Source organism: Lonchura striata, chromosome 14 (genome assembly GCF_046129695.1).
Source record: "Lonchura striata isolate bLonStr1 chromosome 14, bLonStr1.mat, whole genome shotgun sequence".
NCBI lineage: Eukaryota > Metazoa > Chordata > Aves > Passeriformes > Estrildidae > Lonchura > Lonchura striata.
Window position 1 is genome coordinate 12082179 of NC_134616.1, and position 19655 is coordinate 12101833.

Genomic DNA, 19655 nt, shown 5'->3' on the forward strand with positions numbered 1-19655 from the left:
CTGAATTTGCCCTGTCCCACAACCTCAAAACGTGCTTCTTTTGGGAGGCCAAAAAGAAGCAGTGTTTGCTCAAAATAACTGGAATAAGGAGTGCTAGTTATGTGCAAGATGCTACGGTTACTGAACATGTGCATGTTGCTGAAATTGAGATGCTAAAACCTAGTAGCTGTGCAGAAAATCCAGCCACCTTAGGATGTGCTCAGTGAGCTGCTGAATTGTGCTTGTAGGCATGTTCAGCACAAGGCAGTCTGCCATGTGAACTTCAGACCAGACTGGCTGCATCTCACTTTTCCTTTGTCAGGTTGCTCAGCATCCCTTCGTTACTCCAAAGTCTATGTTTGCTTTGACAAAAAAAAAAAAAAAAAAAAAATTATTACTTGTCCTTTCTACTATGATATACAGTAAAAACTTGTTACTCTTCTGGCTGGTTTGGGAGCAGTTAGGTCTTGTATTTCTTTTTAGCTCAGTTCAAGTCTTGTCTAGAAAATACCAGTTGGTTCTGAGCTCCAATCTCAGCAAAGCTGACTATAATCAGACTTCACTCTGAAGCTGTGATTTGCTGTGATTGCCTTTTTATTCTACCTCTGAAATGCAGAGCAGTGAAAGGAACAGCCAAGCAGTAAATTTGAAGCCCTGATCACTTCATTGCATTCCATTTCACAAGGATGGTATAAACTTATTGTGGTGTGTAAGCTGCAATGTAGTAGAATCTTATGAGGATACAGTCTCATTAAATCATCTGCCAGTTTTGTGTTCAATAGGAGCAAGATTTCAAGGAAAAGGGAAGGGATTCAGATCAATTCAATACATTGAAAGGCACTTTTTTGAGTTGCTTTGTTTGTGGAATTCATGCTTCACATTTACTGCCTTTTAAGAGCAAAAAACTGCCTTTCCCCCAGTACTTGTATTTTTAAGGGCAATGTGAATGCACAGCCCTTTCTCAAGGAATGCACTAGTGGAGAACTGGGGGGAGTGCAGAAGCTCCCATTGCTGGACCTGTCATCTGTAGGATCAGAGGATGTCCTTGTGATCTCTCTAGCGGGTGTGCTTGCTCGAGGCACTTATGCTATTTTTCAGAGAGAGATTTATTTCAGAAGGAAATTTTCAGAGGGATTCTCATATCGAATGTGATCACTGCTAAAGGAACACATGCAGGGTCAGTACCTGAGCAATAAGTGCATTACGGCTAGGCAGAACTTAAATATTCTCCAGGTTTGTAGCTTGACTTGCAAGTCTGCCATGTTCTTATCTGTGCAGATTTGTTTGTAATTAGTAGCTATGCAAGGGATTTGGTTTAAAGATGAAAGTGTAAATTTCATGAACACTATCTTGATACTAAATTTGGGTCTGTTGCTGTCAGACTGCCTTAAAGAAATTTCAAAGATCCACTCTCACACTTTTTTGTATTTCCAAGTTTCCATGGATAGCAGCTGTCTTTACCAACCCTACTTAGGGGACTGTGCAGCAAAATGTTCACTTGTTTTTGGTGATGCCATGAGCTAGAATGTCTCTGGGTCATGTGTATATATGTTTATGTGTGTGTATGTGCTGTGGCATGACACACTCTTTCCTCTAAGCAAGAAGCCAACAGGAATGTGCCTGGGGCTAGGGTTGTTCCTGAAAATTAATAAAAACCTGCTGTTATTGTGCAATAGTTTTGGGGTTTTCTCTAGATATGCTATAGCTCGTGTGTAAGATAATGGAAATAATGAACCCACAAGTGGTGCAGTTGCTAAAATGTCTGCCTGTTGTCTGTGTTAATATTCCCACTGAGTCACACAGACATGTCAATTCTTCTGTCCCCAAAGAGCAAACTGAACAGGCTCTGGCATCACTCCAAGTGTTTACTCACTCCTTTAGGGAAAGGGAGGGAGTTACCTCTCCCTCAGGAATGCTCTGATCTAGACACTTCAGTCAAACACTTGTGTGCTCTCAAAGGGGGACTGGGAAAGTTTTTTTATCCTGCAGGAGAGGAAGCCTTGTTGCCTGGTGCTGGATTATTGTGCTTTCTTGTAAATCAGACTTTACAACAGCAGGGCTTCATTCTAAATTTCAAGTCAAAATAATACAATTTACTCATCTTGAGGAAAATTTTCAGGTATCCCTATAGAAAAATAGTTTCAGATGAGAATTTTGTTTAAAGGGAAAAGCAGGACTTGTGATGAGGGCTGCAAACATATAAAAGTAGTTTTGAGTCATAAGGGCAGTTGGACTCTTGACATAAAATGGAGACATATAGTCCATCTCAGTCTTCAGAGGGAAAATTCTGCACTTCTCAAGTGACCTAACAGTTGGACATAATAAATAAAGACATCTACCTTGCCCGTGTGATATAGTGTAATTTCTTTCCATGTTTAACACACCAGCACAGAAGGTAGCCCTGCCTTTTCACTCAAGTTAGACTGATGCCTTTCCTGTGCAGATGTGAATTGGGCTCCTCTCCTGCAGGGGTGAAATGCCTGCAGTTTGGAAGAGATCAAAGAAAATCTACTGGCTTCAGCAATTAATTTTGGTTTCAAGAGAAAACTGAAATCGAATTGCAGCATTCATGCAGTGTGAACTAAAAATTATGTAATACTCCTAGAGGAACTCTGCAGTGGTTGTTCAGCTGTTGGTTATACAGAGTGAAGGCAACATTTATTTATTTAGCTATTTATTTATATAATCTTGATATGGTTATTTGAGGGAAGTAACTTACAATTTCTAGGATAAGTCTTGAGTAAGTAAAAGAAAAATTCTGTAGCACAAAATAGATCTGTGTTGCTGTAGAAGGCATTGATTACACTGCAGCATGATTGTGCACTGATTAAGAAGGTTTTCAAGTGGCTATAAATAAATTCCTCCATGCCCATAGAGGAGCACTCTGCATCTGAACAGTATTTGATTAAGAATCCAGTGCCTGAGGGAACTGGAAAAGAGAAAGACATTCAAGACTTTGAAACATGGAGAGAAATACAAAACAGACATTTTCCAAGCAGTAGCATTTTACTGTTAAATATTAACCAATTAACAAAGTTTGAATGTTATATAAGCAAGTAACACATGTCCTAATGTGTCCAGAGGCAAGCTCTGGGTAGGAAACGCCAAGGGCATCTCTCCTTAATATTAGCATCAGAATTAGAAGATCTGTGTTAGGTCCTTAATTTCCTGTATCCAGGGGTTTATCTAATTGGGGAAAATTAAATGGTAAACACTCTCTCTGGGAATGCTCTTAGAGGAGCAGGATCCATGCAGGAATTACTCAGTCAGTTCAGCTGGTAAATCTCCAGCAATGTCTCTTACTCATGGCTTCAGGTGGGGGATTGAAGACACTGCCTCATGAATTGCTGTGTGCCACAGTATCAGGGACTCTCCTTAATGTTTGATCTGTGTTAGTTACCATCTGCTGGCTAATGCCTTTTATTTTATTTTTCCTTTCTAGTAAAGGTAGACCACCAGAAATTTGTTACTTCCTTTTCTGTTATAAAAACAAGTAAAATAATTGTAATAGTTAAATCTAGATTCAGTCCCCAAAGTACAGCTCTTCAATTCTACATCTTCTATTGCTGTGGTACAAAGAGTGACTGAAAGAAAAGGAGAAAAAGTCTCATGCCAGTGTAATTCACCCAGTTTTGAAGCTTCCTGTGAGTTAAATGTGATTGCACACTTGGGTCTGCTTGCACACTAGTCCTCTCATGGGTGCTTGCTTGTGCAGCTGGAAGTAGATGGGCATTGCCAAATAATTTCTGTGACTGCTTGGCAAAACCTGTGCTCACAAATAGCCCAGTGCTAGCAGCAGCGTTTTTGGTAATGAAGTACTATTGAAAAGCATGAAGGAAGGCAGTCTAAAGCAAAAGTGCCAGGGTTGCAATGTACAATTAGTGCATAACGGGCATAATTTTTTTTTAGAAAAAGCTCAAAGCAGAGGCTGAATTTAAACAACTGTCTGCTGATTTTTTTTGTATGACACACAATCAATAAAGCATTATCCTTGAAAATTGTAGGAAGGTCAATTATGCTGGAAATAAGAGTGCTAAGGAAAGTGCACAGAAGTTCTTGGTAAACAGGAAGACCCAGTCACTCCTTTTGTACCGAGTGACAGATTGTGTTAGGAGCAGGAGTGAATCTTACATGGAGGTGGGAAAAGATGGCAATTCTGGGAAGTTCTCAGCACCAGACACTGGAGCAGAGCAGGCAGTGGGGCGTCCAGCCCTCTGAAGGTTTTTTGGTGCTTTTTGCCAGCCTGTCTCGGCACCCCAAACCCCGCCTGCAGTGGAGAACGCACCTGGGCGCCAAACCCCGTCTCTAGTGACGTTTGTCTGCCCTGTGGACTGAAGATGGAGTCAGGTGCGGCCCGAACGGCAAACGGGACGTGAGCCACGGGCAGAGCGGCCACAGCCGCGCCTGGGGCACGGAGCAGAGGCGCTGTGTGCGGGGCGGCCGGAGAGCCCTGCCGGGCACAGAGCCGGACTCGGAACCGCGGCCCTGCTCCGGGACAGCGCACAGCCCGGGACAGCGCACAGCCCGGGACAGCGCACAGCCCGGGACAGCCGGCCCTGCTCCGGGACAGCGCACAGCCCGGGACAGCGCACAGCCCGGGACAGCGCACAGCCCGGGACAGCCGGCCCTGCTCCGGGACAGCGCACAGCCCGGGACAGCCGGCCCTGCTCCGGGACAGCGCACAGCCCGGGACAGCGCACAGCCCGGGACACCGCACAGCCCGGGACAGCGCACAGCCCGGGACACCGCACAGCCCGGGACACCCGGCCCTGCTCCGGGACACCGCACAGCCCGGGACACCTGGTCCTCACTCCGGGACACCGCACAGCCCGGGATCCCCAGCCCTCACTCCGGGACGCCGCACAGCCCGGGATCCCCAGCCCTGCTCCGGGACAGCGCACAGCCCGGGATCCCCAGCCCTGCTCCGGGACAGCGCACAGCCCGGGACACCCGGCCCTCACTCCGGGACACCGCACAGCCCGGGATCCCCAGCCCTGCTCCGGGACACCGCACAGCCCGGGATCCCCAGCCCTACTCCGGGACACCGCACAGCCCGGGACACCCGGCCCTCTTGCGGAAGCGGCCGCCCGGGCTAAGGGGGCAGCCCCGCCCCGCCACGCGGCACGGGGCGCGCAGGGCCCGACGGGAGCTGTAGTCCCGAGGCAGGGGAGCGCACAGCCGACGGGAGTTGTAGTCCTATTACAGCAGCGCAGCGCGGCCCCCTGGCGGCAAGGACTCCAGCTCCCAGCATGCCCCGGGAGCCCGCCCTCCCCTGGCTGGCGCCGCGGCTGCCAGCGCGGAGCGGGCACGGCGCTGGGAGCGCAGTGCCGTGAGGGGCCGCGCGATGTGGCTGAAGCCCGAGGAGGTGCTGCTGAAAAATGCCCTCAAGCTGTGGGTGCAGGAGCGCTCCAACCAGTACTTCGTGCTGCAGAGGCGGCGGGGCTATGGCGAGGAGGGCGGAGGCGGGCTGGCAGGTACTGCCCCGTGGGGCCGGGGCGGGGCAGCAGCGGGAGGACGGGGGTCCGCCGGCGCCGGGACTCCCCGCCGGAGGGGCAGGAAGGGGACCCGCTCCGGTGCTGGAGCCCCGGGCTTGCCGGGTTTCTCCCGGGGCTGTTCTCGCCTTCTTGCCCCGGGCAGCGCGGCCCCAGGGCCGGCAGGGCACGGGGGGCACGGGGGGCACGGGCGGGTTGGGCTGCGGGCGCTCCGGTGCCCGGCTCGCCGCGGAGCAGCGGGCAGCGCAGCCCGGCCCCGGCACGGCTGCGGAGCCTCTGCTCAGCGGGGTCCGGGCGGCTCCTGGGCAGCCCGGGGCAAGCGGACGCGTCTGAAGAACGGCTGATCTGCCTTGCTTTGTGGGCAAGATGCTCATTTCAAATCCCTTTTTCTGCATCTGGGGCTGCTTGGGGTGAGCTCCCGCTCAGGCATTTCGGATTGCTTGTTTTCAAAGCAAGCATGTGATTTGATGGGGCTTGTGGTGGGTCAGGAAAGCGGCAGAGGGATGGGACAGGAAATAGACCATCGTATAATAAACTTTATTCCATGAGAACTTCACGGTATGGAGCTGAGTTTCTATTTATAATTCTTGCCTGCTTGTATCATCAGGCACTGCAGTGGCCCCAGCTACTGCTGAGACCTCTGTGACAGTGGCAGCTATTCTGACTAGAACTGACTCCTTTATGGACTGGTGTCATTGACCCTGTCAAGGAGAAATGCTACAGGAAATCACCATAAAGTCATTCCTCAGTGGGATGTGGTTCTCAAGTGTTTTGCATTCCTGTAGCTTTTCTAGGCTCTCTCTAATTTGTGTCATCCTAAAGCATGCTATGTTAAACATAAAACATAATTGTCATGTGGGAACATTTATTAATTTTACTGAACAAAACCACAAGGTTCAAACTTCGGGTTGGTGAATTTCAGATATAGAAATGGTCCTTGCAGCTGGAGGTGGATCATTCTTCATTGGCATCTGAACCACTGGCAGGGCACATGAAAAGTGTGAAAGAAATAATCCCAAAATCCCAGTTTACTATGCATATCATGGTATTATAAGCAGATAGGTAATGCCAGGCCTTGGCTTATAACCAAGGGTGCTGTATTGCAAGCTTGAAAGTCTTGTGGGGATCAGGCTTGATGGCTTGTTTTCTACCTTGATATACTTGGAAGCCAAGGAAACCACGTTGCTATGAAGGTTGACTTTCTGCATGATAAAATTCATTTAAGGACTGTGATTAAAGTGGAACAATGAGAACTGGAGTAAATTGTTCTTTTGAAAACCTCCTCATAGGCTTATAGCTGGATAGACAGCTGGGCCCTCCAAGTGCCCTTTGGGTTTTGGTGAGGGTGAGGCTTCTGTAACTGCTCTCCTGTTCTTGAAGGTTGTTGACAGTGTGGGAAAAACACTTGGATGGGATAAGTGCTGTAGTATGCTTTTTTGGATGTGGCATTGCACATATTATTTCTGTAACTTTTCTTGTAAATTCTTACATATTCTTCTGTGCAAGTTATGTTTTTCCCTGGACAGAAACAAAAGGATTGAGGTATTCTTGAATTAAAATTGTGATTAAGAAAGATTAACAAGACAGTTCTGAAAAATGCACTTAAATTTTGTTTGCAGGTTTGGAAATATTCAAACCTCCTAGGTATAAGCCAGCATTAATTTGATATTGCTGCATGTCACTTCAGAAAATTAGCATTTCTTTAGGAAAAAGGAAAGCACAGCTGCTGTGTTATGAAATCATCCCAAATGTACAATCCTGTTCTCGTGAAGAGTGTTTTACAGCTGGTGAGACAAGGCCCGAGGTGACTGGCAGCACTGATGGACGGAGGCAGGAGTGAAAGAGGGAGGCAGCAGTGCAAGATGAGTCATGGGAAGAGAGGGACAATGCCTCTGGGCAGGAGTGAAAACAAAAATGGGTGGTGCTGCAGGGTTTGAATAGCACTAATGGGGACGTGACAAAGGATTCCCAAAAATACAGGAGTACAGTTGGCAAGACAGGCTTTAAGGAGGGAAACTTTGAGGAAGCAGCCAGTACCTGGAGAAAGGTACAGACAAAGGAGCAAAAGGTAGATGTCAACAGAGGTGCTTACCTGGAGGAAGGCTGGGAATTCTGGTGCTGTCCTAGGAATAGCATGAAGGCTGCAGTTGGATTTGTTTGTAGGACCCCTCTGGGCTGACCGGGGCAGGACCAGTTTGTAGATGACACAGGGAGCTGTTCTGCCTTGTGTGCACACACACGACACTTCAGAGTTTGGTTGTGTGGACGTCTTGTGAACGGGTCCAGAAACACCTTGTGCTGGCTGTGTCCACCCTGCCTCCCTCCCTGCAGATATGTACTGCCCAGCTTTACACTTCTTTCTCTGTTTTAGAGCTCCTGAAGGGTACAGGTGCTGTAACCTGTCTGAGTGGTGCTCCACTGGGTGATTGGTCGTACAGTGGGCTGTCCCAAAGTGTCTTGGCTGACAATGCAACCGTGTCACCATGTCCTCTGGTTGTTCTGTCTCCTGTAGAGCCACTCTGGGAGAGCTGATCAGGCTTTCCAGAGTGGATGGGTAAGAATATAGTTGTGAATACATGTGCTGTAACTAAGGTCTAGTGAGATTAAGCATGCTGATCAAAGAGGTCTAGCTTTGGTTCTAGTTTAGGAAGGACCTTGATTAGGAGATGGCTACACTGGGAGTAGTGATGCAAATGAGTATTTGGTGTCATAAAATTCCAAGCTTTCATAAATTTCCAGCTGAAATTTTAACAAACCAATAGCTTATTTCCTGCTTCTGCTGTTTCAATTTGCCTCTTTCTGCTTGAGAAAGATAAGTAAAATGCAACTGTGAGAGGAGAAAAACTTATCAGTGAAATAAATATATTGTTGGAACTAGCCTTCCCTGTGCCATGCTCAGAAAGGTGGGGAAAACCTGTGACTCTCCATGTCCTGGATCTCCTGTGGCAATTGGTGCCATCCCAAATCTGTGAAAGGCCCCTCCTGCTGGTGTTTCCACTGTTTAAAAGCTGTGGCTTGTTGAGTGGGCCATTGCTGGCTGGCTTGCATGCACAGGGGCTTGGGACAAGGGCAGACAGAGCTGGGCAGGGATGGGGCCTGTGGGGAAATTTTCCTTCTCTGACATCTGACAGAAGGAACAATGTTCAAGTATTAGTTGTGTCTGTAAATTGTCCCATTGGGAAGTGGCAATCCAAGAGAGTGCTTGGGGAGAGACACACAAGAACTTGAGGGTATAGCACCCCTGACCAATAATGCAGTATCACAAACATTGGCAGTGGAGGACTTTCAGGACTAGGATGGAAAGATGAGTGAGCCTCTGCTTGTTCCTCACAGTTATGGCAGTGGCCATAGCCATGGAATTAGTTTGTACTGTACTGTTTATTGCCTTAAGCTCAAACCTGTGATCTGGATCCATTCATGACTTGTGGCAATGCTGAGGTGATGGATACTCATTTGGTACAGTTCATTGTGTCTAAAATCTGATGACCTTCCAAGGAGACAGGAGCTGTGATGGCATTTTCAGGAGTGCTGCTTTCTAGTGCACTGTGGTAACCATAAGGCTAGCTGAGCTAGCCTTATAAATGGTGAATAATATCCTTGTACTGTATATTATAACAGAAAATGTTATTAAGAGATTTTTGAATTAAATAATGAAATGTTTGCTGAAGCAAAGCCATCTTTGAGATCAGCTCAGTGTCATGACTCATTCAGTAAGCAAAAGCTGCTTAAACAGACATAAATGTTGTTACTTATTCAATGTCTGTCTTCAGTCAGGAACTACAAAATAATTTACTTTCCAACAGCAATTTACAATCTGTTAATTGCAGACAAGACTAGAGATGTAATATACTGCACTGGTTGTGAGGTTTGTTTTTGTTTTGTTTTTCTTGCTTTTTTTTTTTTTTTTTTTTGGTGCTTTGTTGTAATTATTTACTTCCATGTTTTTGAGGAGAAGCAAAAACATTTGAAACTTGAATAGCCACAGTGAGGTAGTCCCACAGGCTCTATGCTGAAAGTGTATCCTCAGGAGAAACATGCTCTGAGGATGAGTGTCTAGACTTATAAGTTCTGCTTTATTTTGTTTCCTTTTATTCTTTCACAATTTCTATTTTTCAGAATTTGGGAGATAGTTAATGGAAAGAAACTGAAACCCAAAGTACCAAAGCAGCCGACCTAAAAATTCCAAAATAACTTTTGAGGGATGCATTTGGAGTTGTCTAAATCTAGTGCTTCTACAGAATATTAAAAACCGAAATAAAAAAAATAATTTTCTGTTAAACAGGGAATGTTAAACATATTTAAAGATATAAAGGTTCTATAAGGGCTGTGTTAGTTTTGTATTCCAGCTCTCTACTGACATTTATTGGGAATGCTTTGCCTCCATGATCTCAACAGGTTTCTGAAATAGACTTTACAGCAGCTCTTTGAGTAATTGTGTAATTGTGTTATGATTTTTTTGGGTAATCTCATCTCTTATTTTTCTGTTCTTCTGTAGGAGACTAAGAGTCCAGTGTGATTGCTTTGGTAACTTTGCTTCAATTGAATTTTCTATTTCTGTGGCAATGTTATAAGGGTGCAAACATAAAAAATGCAGGAAAGAAGCATAAGATCCTGTTGATAGTATTTTCGTTTCTGTTGTAACAAGAAAAGATTTTATGGTGCATCAGGAACCAAAAGTTTCAATTGTTTCTTCAGTACTGATTTTTCTTCTTTTATAATTTCCTGATTTTTAGATTTTAAAGTATCAGTTAAGTATCTGAGCTAATTTCTTTATTACTGCACAGTGAGAGAGAATGATTTTGAGTCATTATGAAATGCACCCTCATTTTCCCAGACAATGTTTTTGTCCTTGTTCTGGAAAGATGAAGTTTGTCTTTTTAGTGAAATGAGTATATTTTCATCTGAACTCTATTTAATGGGAGCTAATTCAGTACTTAGTGTCAGGGAGGTGACAGCCAATTATGGTGTGCAAGGGCTCTTTCCTGTGCCTGGAAAACAGAACAACAATAAATGACTAATTAAGAGGTAGTGCAGTTACTGGTTGTGCTCACTGAAGGCTGGGACTGCCTTGTTCCATTTCTGGTTTGCTCTGGTTTCACATTCTGCATGGCTGTCACTTCCACAGGGGCCATCTCAAGAAACTTCTTCACTCTCATTTGTGCCTCGTGGCTTTTACTGGATCAAAATATCACATCCCAAAGAAGTTCCTCTGGGAATACTTTGTGCTCTTCTCAATTGTGCTTCTTATTTTCTCAGAGTTCATTAGTCCTTACTTGGGCAGCATTCCTGTTCCCCAAGAAGTGAATCAGAGGGGAGTGTGCATTTCAAAACTGGACTTTCACTGTGCTGTGTACATTTTCTTGGACACAACAGGTCTCCTTGTGGGAACGCTGGATGCAGTGTTGGACTCCACGTCGAAAGTCGCCCCGTTCCGCATCCTGCACCAGACCCCCGACTCCCAGGTCTACTGGTCCATCGCCTGTGGTACGTTCTGTGCTCTGCCAGCCAGCCCACTCAGTGGAAAGGAGGGTGCAAAGTATGGCATCCATTTTTGGCTTAATCCTCTCACATCATTACTCATTCTCATGACTTCTAAATGGTTAAGAAGCGTTTGGAAGCCTGAGCTTGACAGCAGAGTGTGGTTCCAGTTTTTCAGAATAGATCTATGGACTCTTTCTATCACACCTTCTGATTGCCTTTCTGCAGGAGCCCTTCAGGTACCAAAGCCTTTGGGCACTGTTACAGTGACAGAGGCACAATCTTTTCTTTTGTAAGGTGCAAGGATAACTTGACACAGTTCAGGATGGACTCCCAAAATCATCTTATTCCAAAGTGTTCTGTAGGTAGGACTAACAGTAGATGCTTATCCTAATATTTTTGTTTACTTTTTTTTGTCTCTAAATGTTAAAACATGCAAGTTCACAGTCATGGTCACTAAATTCTTCCTTGTGTCTGTTGCTCTTTTAGTATAAGTTCTATTTCTTTCTCATGTTGTGTTATTAATCAGTATGGAATGGAAAAGTAAATACAGATTTGTTCTTGTAATTTTAATTTAATATAATTGCATGTCACTTTAAAAGGGCAGCCTTAAAGAATTTGAACAGTTTGTGAATTGACAATAAATAACATTTCAGGGCCACTTCTGAAGAAGTCAGACCTGGTGACAGGCTATCAAAAAAGTACTTTAATATGTATGTTGGAAGTGTACTCCAGGGAATTCTACTGCAATCAGGTCAGGCCTTGGGAAAATACAAAGTGTAATCTTTGTTTTAGAACTGAATTTATATAGATTCTGTGCTGCATATATATGCTTTACAACAGAAAGCTACATAATATAATTGTCCTAATCGTGTTAGATTGTTTCTTCTGTGAAGAAATTGAAGGGATGACACTTTGTTCCTGTTGTTACATACATATTAAGGGTCTGAAACAGTGCTCCTAAACCATTTAAACAATACAAAAAAAGTTTCATTATTTCTGGGTGACCTCTTTGCCTCTGATTCACACTGCAACTCAAATAATTGTCCTACATGTGTAGTCTGAGAAAAACAATTACTTTTGCAATGTAAATGTTAATTACTCTTCATATAATTTAAGTCTTGCCACAAATCCACCCAGCAAATACAGCCTGATTATTTAACTATATTTAGAGCAATTTCTACTCATTCACAAGGCCACTTTAATTCCGTGGAGTCCAATGCACGTTGGTTAATTACCCTTTAGAAAGTAAGCTGAGAATAAAGCAATTGTTTAAAGTATGTTCTTGCTTGAGGGTATCAACAGTGTGCTCGCACTGCCTGCTCTGATAGGTAAGTATTCTTGTGGATGATGAAGCTGCCAGTTAATTTATATTCTAGAATGCCTTTCTTCAAACCTATGTAAGTTCTTTCACTCTCCCTGTCCCCCAGCATCTGATGGGGAATCACAGTCTTTAAAGCACTGACTCTGTTTTGAATTTGCTGAAACCCTGTGTTTTCACTCATGGCATCTCAGTCCTTGCTGCCTCCCTGGTTCCAGTGAAGTTTGCTTTACGTCCTCACATGTGTAAGGGATTTTGCACAGCAGGCCTTAGTCTTGAAGTTCTGCTCTGGAAACTGTTGTGGGCCAGTGATCAAAGCTGAGGATATCAAAGGCAGAGATTTAATTTCCTGCTGAGCCTCATGGGTTTGGTCTCACATTTCCCACATTCTGGGCTGTTAAACTGGGAGTGTTGCAGTGGTGCTGTGCTGCCTGTGTTGGGGAGGTGCTGCTGACAGGACGGAACTGTCAGTCCGACTCAGGCTTCAGCACTGAGCCACATAACGTTGACAAAGCTGAGATGCTTTTGGAATTAATGGCCAGAAATAGAGCTGCATAAAGGACTTGAAAGATAAAAACACAGCAGTGCATATGTTTCATGTACACTGAATACGTTTTCAGTGTTCACAAGAGGTAACAAGAAATTTAAGACTTGTGATTTTGACTTGTGTATCTAAATTGCTCTGTGACTCGGGAATTTACTAAGTATTCTCTTGATGAATAGTTTTGGTGAAATGATTGAAGTCTGTCCTAATTTAAAGTAATACTTTCTTTTTCAATAGGATCCAGCAGAGAAGAAATAACAGAACATTGGGAGTGGTTAGAACACAATGTTATGAAGACTTTATCAGTGTTTGATTCAAATGAAGACATTACGAGCTTTGTCCAGGGAAAGATAAGAGTAAGTAACAGGCATAATTGGGAAAGGCTAAGTATTCCTTTTCCTTCTACTGTACACAAATAATACATTCTCTGTAGAATATTCCAGGACAGCATTGTAATGCTGCCTATTCTGATTGAGGAGTATGACTGTTCACTTTAACATGTGCCATTGTTCCTGTGTCTCTGCCCCACAACTAAGATTGTTGGACGTAAACTTCACCTAATAAATGATACATCAAATGCCTTTAGATAGTGGTCTAAGACTGTTGATAAATTATTTCACATTAAGTTTGACAGTGCCTGGGAAGTATATGTTCTATTTTTTTTCCCCCTTTATTTGCTCTCAGGAACTCTTGGGATTAAGTGAATAAAATATGTTTGTTTCAGAAGAGGAGACACAGGAATGTGTGTCTTGCCTAAGCTGTGTCAGAGACTTGGTGGATGAGTCTGAAACAGCACATTTTATTTGTGACCTATGATTTGATCCTCAGACTCTAGTTCCCCTTCTAAAACTTACTCTGCTGTTGGGAGAACAGGAGCTGTGTTCTGTGCATGCAGGTGCATCTATGACAGCCACCCACATGGGCACATACATAAAGTAATGTGATTTTTTATTGTAGGGTTTGATTGCTGAAGAGGGAAAAGATTCTTTTGTAAGAGAAGATGATCCTGAGAAGTTTCGTGAAGGTCTTATGAAGTTTGAGAAGTGTTTTGGATTACCAGAGCAGGAGAAGTTGATTACCTACTACTCGTGCAGTTACTGGAAGGGCAGAGTGCCCTGTCAGGGATGGCTGTATCTTAGTACCAACTTCCTTAGCTTCTACTCGTTTTTGCTTGGAGCAGAAAGTAAGTAAGCCTTGATGCTGAGCTGTGTCCCTTCATTCTTCATTGCTCATCTTTCAGATTAGGAGGAATTCTTCCTGTGTGCTAAGAGAGCTATTATGCCATGTGAGCAGATGTCCACAGACATGAGCAGAAATGCATACATTTGTGTAACATGCTACTCAATATCCATTATTATGCTTCCTTAATTCAAGCTTTAGAGAGAAGGCAGACTTCCAGAAGCTGACTGTAGCTAAAAGTTGTCCATCATCTTAGTTCATGTTGCAATATTAACTCTATGAGGATTACAGTTATTTCTTCACACACAGGCTTAATATTTCACATGGGTGCACTACACACTGGTGATAACTGCACATAACTCTTTTTTTCCCTGTGTAACATTAGTTTGAAATGCCCAAACAAATGTCTCTAATAGTGTGTGCTATATTTACATGAAAAATGTATTTACATGAAAAATGGAAAACATACAGAAAATAGGATCCTTTCAAAGCTGATTTTGATCTGTATTAAGAAATGCCTTGGCTACAGGTCACAGTTCCTCTACATGCCAATACATGATGGATTTAATTTAAAAAGCCCTATTGGTGACCTGTTGAAGGGGGTTGGTTTGTATGATAGTGTTTGGTGTTTGCAGTTTCACATAAGAGCACGGAAGAGGTGACATCAGCTTGTGTTGTCATACATGGTCTGTGTTTTAATGTTTTTCTATGAAATTCTTTCCAATGGAATTAATTTTTAGGAAATATGAAGAGAATACATTTTGTGCTTATTAGTGTGTAGTCCTTTCCAAGTGTGTTATCAGTTCACTATGTTGTTTAAATACACTTTATTAGAGCTGCTGCATTTCTTTTTTAATACTTTAATACAGGCAGATATTGAGAACTGACTCACATGTCCTTACCCTTTTATTTTCAGTAAAACTTATTATCTCCTGGGATGAAATATCAAAGCTTGAGAAAACTTCCAATGTGATTCTGACAGAGAGCATTCATGTGTGCTCCCATGGGGAAGATCATTATTTTTCCATGTTTTTGCACATTAGTGAAACATTCCTTCTCATGGAGCAGCTGGCAAACTATGCAGTTAGAAGGCTTTTTGACAAGGAGACATTTGAGAATGATCCAGTACTTCACGACCCTCTGCAGATCACCAAGAGGTAATGCATTGCTTATAGTTTATCTGTTCTGGGTCCAGTATTTGTTTAGGCAAAAGAGGAAGAGAATCCTTGTCTCAAGGAGACTGTAAATATTAGCAAAGCTGGTATTTTCTTAACCAAGTGTATCATTAAAATGTTGGACCAAAGCCATGTGAGACATTGTAATTTGTTGTTACTTGTAAGGATCCAAAGTCTGTGTGAAGGCAAGAGGTGATCAAATCTTCAGTGCTGATTTTCCAACTAAAAGGTTTATATTAGTGTGAATTTTGAAAAGGTGTTCTTGCAGCATTTAGGATTAGAAAATTCAGATTAGAGCTACAGTGTCTTCAGAGATAGCTGATGAGGAATGGTAAGGTAGGGAAGAAACCATTTAATAGACATGGCTTTCCTGAGGTACAGCATTATTTTGGGTGGTGGGAAAGACATGAACACCAGTAACTTAATGGTTAAGGTCCTTCCTTTTCCTTTCATTCCTCAGTTTGGTAGCAATGCTGGAAAGGGATGCTGCTCTACGACTAAAATACTGTATCTGGCTGTAGTTATCTGTGAAAAATTAGCCCCTGGCAGATGTTTACAACATGTGCTATATTTTTAGCTAATTAACCTTCTGTCAAGGCAAAACTTGTTCTAGTTTTAAATGGATTATTCTGGTGTGTGGGGAGACAGAGCACATAATGCTATTAGTATCTTTTCTGCACTACCTGTAGGCCCTGTTGTGCTCTACTGTGTAAGAACATTATTGAATCTGGTCTTGTTTAGTGATGTATTAAATATTTTGTTAAGTGGATGTACAGGTAAGTGTGGCCCTGCCCTTTGTTGCCTCTTCAAGAAAAACATTGAACCCTCCAAATTGACACCATAGATTATGGGAGAGGAGAGTATGATATTTTACTGTCTTTTCCCAAGGTATTTTTGACTTTTGTATTTGCAAAGACATTTAACATTTAATTTTTCTCTTTCTTACCAGTGTGTTATGTTTTTATTCCAGAGGCCTGGAGAGCCATGCCCACAGTAAGCATTTTAGTGCATTCTTCAGGCTACCTAAAGAAGAGTCCTTGAAGGAAGTTCATGAGTGCTTCTTATGGGTTCCTTTCAGTCATTATAACACCCATGGGAAAATGTGCATTTCAGAAAACTACATTTGCTTTGCTAGCCAGGATGGCAGCCTGTGCAGTGTAATCATTCCATTGAGAGAGGTAATGCAAACTACAAATCAGACTCACTTATACCAGCAGTTTTGCCCTTGTGTAATTTAATGCCAGTTTAGCAGATTTTCATTAGAATATCCTTATTTTATGTGATGTCAGGTATTTCCCCCTACCCTGGATACTACATGTAGGAATTCTGTTTGTAGATTTCTGGAACTGATTTCATGTTTCAGACTTGTTTCTTCTGTCTTCTTTCCATTTTTTATTTACTCTTATTTCTGTAGCTTGGCACAGAATCCAAATTTTTAATACTTTTTTTTATTAAAGGAAAAAGCTTTTTCTTAGTACTTTTTCTTACTACTTTGTAGTTGAGTTAATGAGACATTCTCAAGGTAAGAAGTAAAGAATTGTAGTGGGTAGAGGACTTTGAAGATCAGTAATCATGCTTCTGTATTTCTTTCCTCAGTAGTGCAGTTTTTTGCAGGAGTTGAGCAGTGCTCTCTGCTCAAAAGTCTAGGAAAATCCAGTTGTTGAGCAAGTAGCAATGTCATTACAGCTGATAATCTCAACAGACTATAAGGACAGAATAAAGACCATATAGCAAAGGGCACAGCTTTGGAATTTCAATAGAGTACTGTAGTATACTGCAGAATAACTTCTGGGAAAAAAAAAACAACCAACCCTCTTCATTTCTGTCTTGACTTCATGGTGATCTGTGACATTGCCACATTTCAGTTGTCCAGTGGTAAAAGCTTTTCATCAGCACCAGACACATTTTACAATAGCCTACAAATAAGCCAGGTTCTGTAATTGCTTTACATGCTCTGTGTACACACTAACGTAAGACACCTGACATAGGGGGTGAGCTGTTCTAATCTCAGCAGTACACTTGGTGTTCCCCACCTACATAAACCAATTTATTTGATTGCCTCTAAATAGTGCTGCAAACAATAGAGACTTCCATAACATAAGAGGCTGTGTTAAAGGAGCTGGCTCTAAATTTATTGTTGTGGACTGTCAGACCCTCACTAATTGTTCTGCAGGACTGCAGTTACCTCATTTCAGTGGTCTTTCCTTCTTTACCTATAACAATGTGCTCAGTGGTTTTCCATTCTTTAACAACATGAATACATCAGCAATACCAGCCAATCTAGATTCTCATGATTGTCACATTTGAACTTGCATGATTAAACTGTTTTAACTGCTCTAGTCTGTAACTGTTCCATCATGGCAATTAAAGTCAGCTCTATCTGTCATGTGTTATGACAGCTGTTTTGACAGGGTATTCTCAGTGGAAATTCAGTCTTGCAAAACTTGTTTCATTTGATTACTTACAAAAGTCATGTTTTCTCTGCTTTTGGATGGTAAGAACAAAAACAACTGCTTCAGTGGATAGGAGACACGGTTTTCAAATAAGCTGAGCACTCATAGCTGAGAAAAGCCTTTTTAAGATTTCTGGTACTCTGTTAAAAATCTGTTGCATAATACTTAGTGCCTTTTGCTAAAATAGCTACAGGCAGTTGAGCTTTCACCTTGTGACTTGTGTTACCTTGTCTGCTTGTGTGCTTCGTACCCTGGTTCATTTACATATGTATTCTTAACAGGTTTTCTTTTTTATAAGTAAGCAGGTAAAATTCCTTGCTTAATTTATGTCCTTGGTTCCATAGGTCACAGGGGTGGATACAGCAGATCCAGCCAACAGAGGAGTCAGCATTAGTACCAAAGGGAAAACAGCTTTTCGTTTCACAGAGGTGAGAGATTTTGGACAGCTTGTGGCAAAGCTCAGAATGAAATGCAATGCAACTGCAAGTCCACAGCACATCAGAAGTACTGAGGTAACTGCTCTGGCAATTCTAATTTCTTATATAAGATAAGTCATGAACCTCTGGTTTTAAGATTTAGAAAAATGAATAACTCAGCCCATGTGAAAGAGAATGAGTTGGACAATAGTGCTACTGTGAATGCATTCCTGTTTGGGTTTCTTTACCTTGTTTTTCATCAGGTTTTGAAAAACAACTCCAGCTGTAATGCTGGTTTTTAAGTGCTCTCAGGTTTTCTATACAGTTCACTGTATGAATGGGTTTTTTTTGGTGGTGATGGATAGTCAGACCTCCTTATCCTCCTGTTCTCAATTCTCATTATGAATACTTGTCCTTTCATAATTTATTTTTTTAGCTTGAGAAGTGGCTTTTCAACCCCAAGTGTAACCTCCTGAAAGCCCTGTGCAGAGCAGGGACTGGTGTTTATAATTTATTTTAGAAGACTGTATCTGGCACCTGTAACTTAATAAAATGAGCAATAATGGTCTGGTATCAGTGCTGCTGCTTGGAGGATTGTTTGTTATTTACAAGTACTACTGTTAAATTTTTTCAAGGTTGCAGCTGGTTCTGCTGCTGACAGTCCAAAGGATTTTGGTGCAGGACAGTCAAAGATGGGCCAGAGAGATGACAGCAAAACTGTCAGTACAGAAGCACTTATGACTGTCTACCATCCTCAGGATGCTGAGAACCTTGACTCTAAAATGGTAAGGGATAAAATGGCCAATGGTTTTTGGAACTGAATTGGAAAGGAGTAAAGTATATCAAAATGAATTCCAGCCAGGCTGCTGATTTCCTTGGGGCTTTGCTGATCTTCTTTCATCTGCATTCTCTGTGTTTGGAGTCCACAGGGTGCTTCTTCATAGCTCCATTCAATTTTCTGCTCATCTTGTTTAATGATGGTATGTCTTATCTTCATGGAGTTAGTTTTTCCTGCTTTTCTACCCCTCAGGGAAGAGTTGGCTGTTTGTTTTATGATAGTGAACATGTTGTATTTCTGTCTGAATTTTCAAGATACAAAGTCACTACAAAGTCTCTGGGAGCAGGGAGAATGTTCTAAGAAATTGATTTAACTTCCTCCTTGTTTCCTTCTTCTGCAGCACTGTCTAACAAAGGCTCTGAAGAATATTTATATAGTTGTTTTTGCAGCAGATCATCCAATTTTTGCTTTTCTATAGTATGTGAAAGAAGACAGGTTTTATTTCAAAATAAATCGTTCAGCAGAACTGAGTAAATTAAGATATGAAATGTTTTATATTAGAAATATCAGAAAACAAATACCCTTTGGGCAGGACAAAAGGGAATCCAGATTTTTAAATCCTGCTTTTTATAGTATGTTGTACAGAAGTGATTTTCTTTTCAGTACTTTTAATTGCTTTAGCAATGTTAAATCTTAGTGCTGTATGCACAGAAATTGTAGCAGTGACATTCACCCTGTCTCAGCCCTGGAGCCTCACATGAGCTGGAGCACTCCATCAACAATTGCTTTGCTTCAGAGAAATGTCTGTTTGACCTTCCTGTGCTGTGGCAGTTTTTGGTT

The 19655-nt window shown here is 42.5% G+C and overlaps 1 protein-coding gene across 2 annotated transcripts in view; it reads left to right on the top strand.

The window, feature by feature from the left end:
* The first annotated feature begins 5247 nt into the window (after positions 1 to 5247).
* The window catches only part of TBC1D8B (TBC1 domain family member 8B), a 28380-nt gene continuing 13972 nt past the window's right edge, over positions 5248 to 19655 (top strand). Inside the window, exons 1-8 of one of the 2 annotated variants that reach the window (XM_021547743.3) lie at positions 5248 to 5453; positions 10845 to 10955; positions 13052 to 13170; positions 13772 to 13997; positions 14910 to 15150; positions 16139 to 16346; positions 17966 to 18133; positions 18673 to 18822. In XM_021547743.3, the coding sequence (XP_021403418.2) occupies positions 5324 to 5453; positions 10845 to 10955; positions 13052 to 13170; positions 13772 to 13997; positions 14910 to 15150; positions 16139 to 16346; positions 17966 to 18133; positions 18673 to 18822 (1353 nt within the window). In that variant the 5' untranslated portion in view covers positions 5248 to 5323. Of the gene's footprint in view, positions 5454 to 10844; positions 11008 to 13051; positions 13171 to 13771; positions 13998 to 14909; positions 15151 to 16138; positions 16347 to 17965; positions 18134 to 18672; positions 18823 to 19655 lie in introns of both variants that reach the window. The other variant, XM_077786554.1, reaches the window with a different exon arrangement.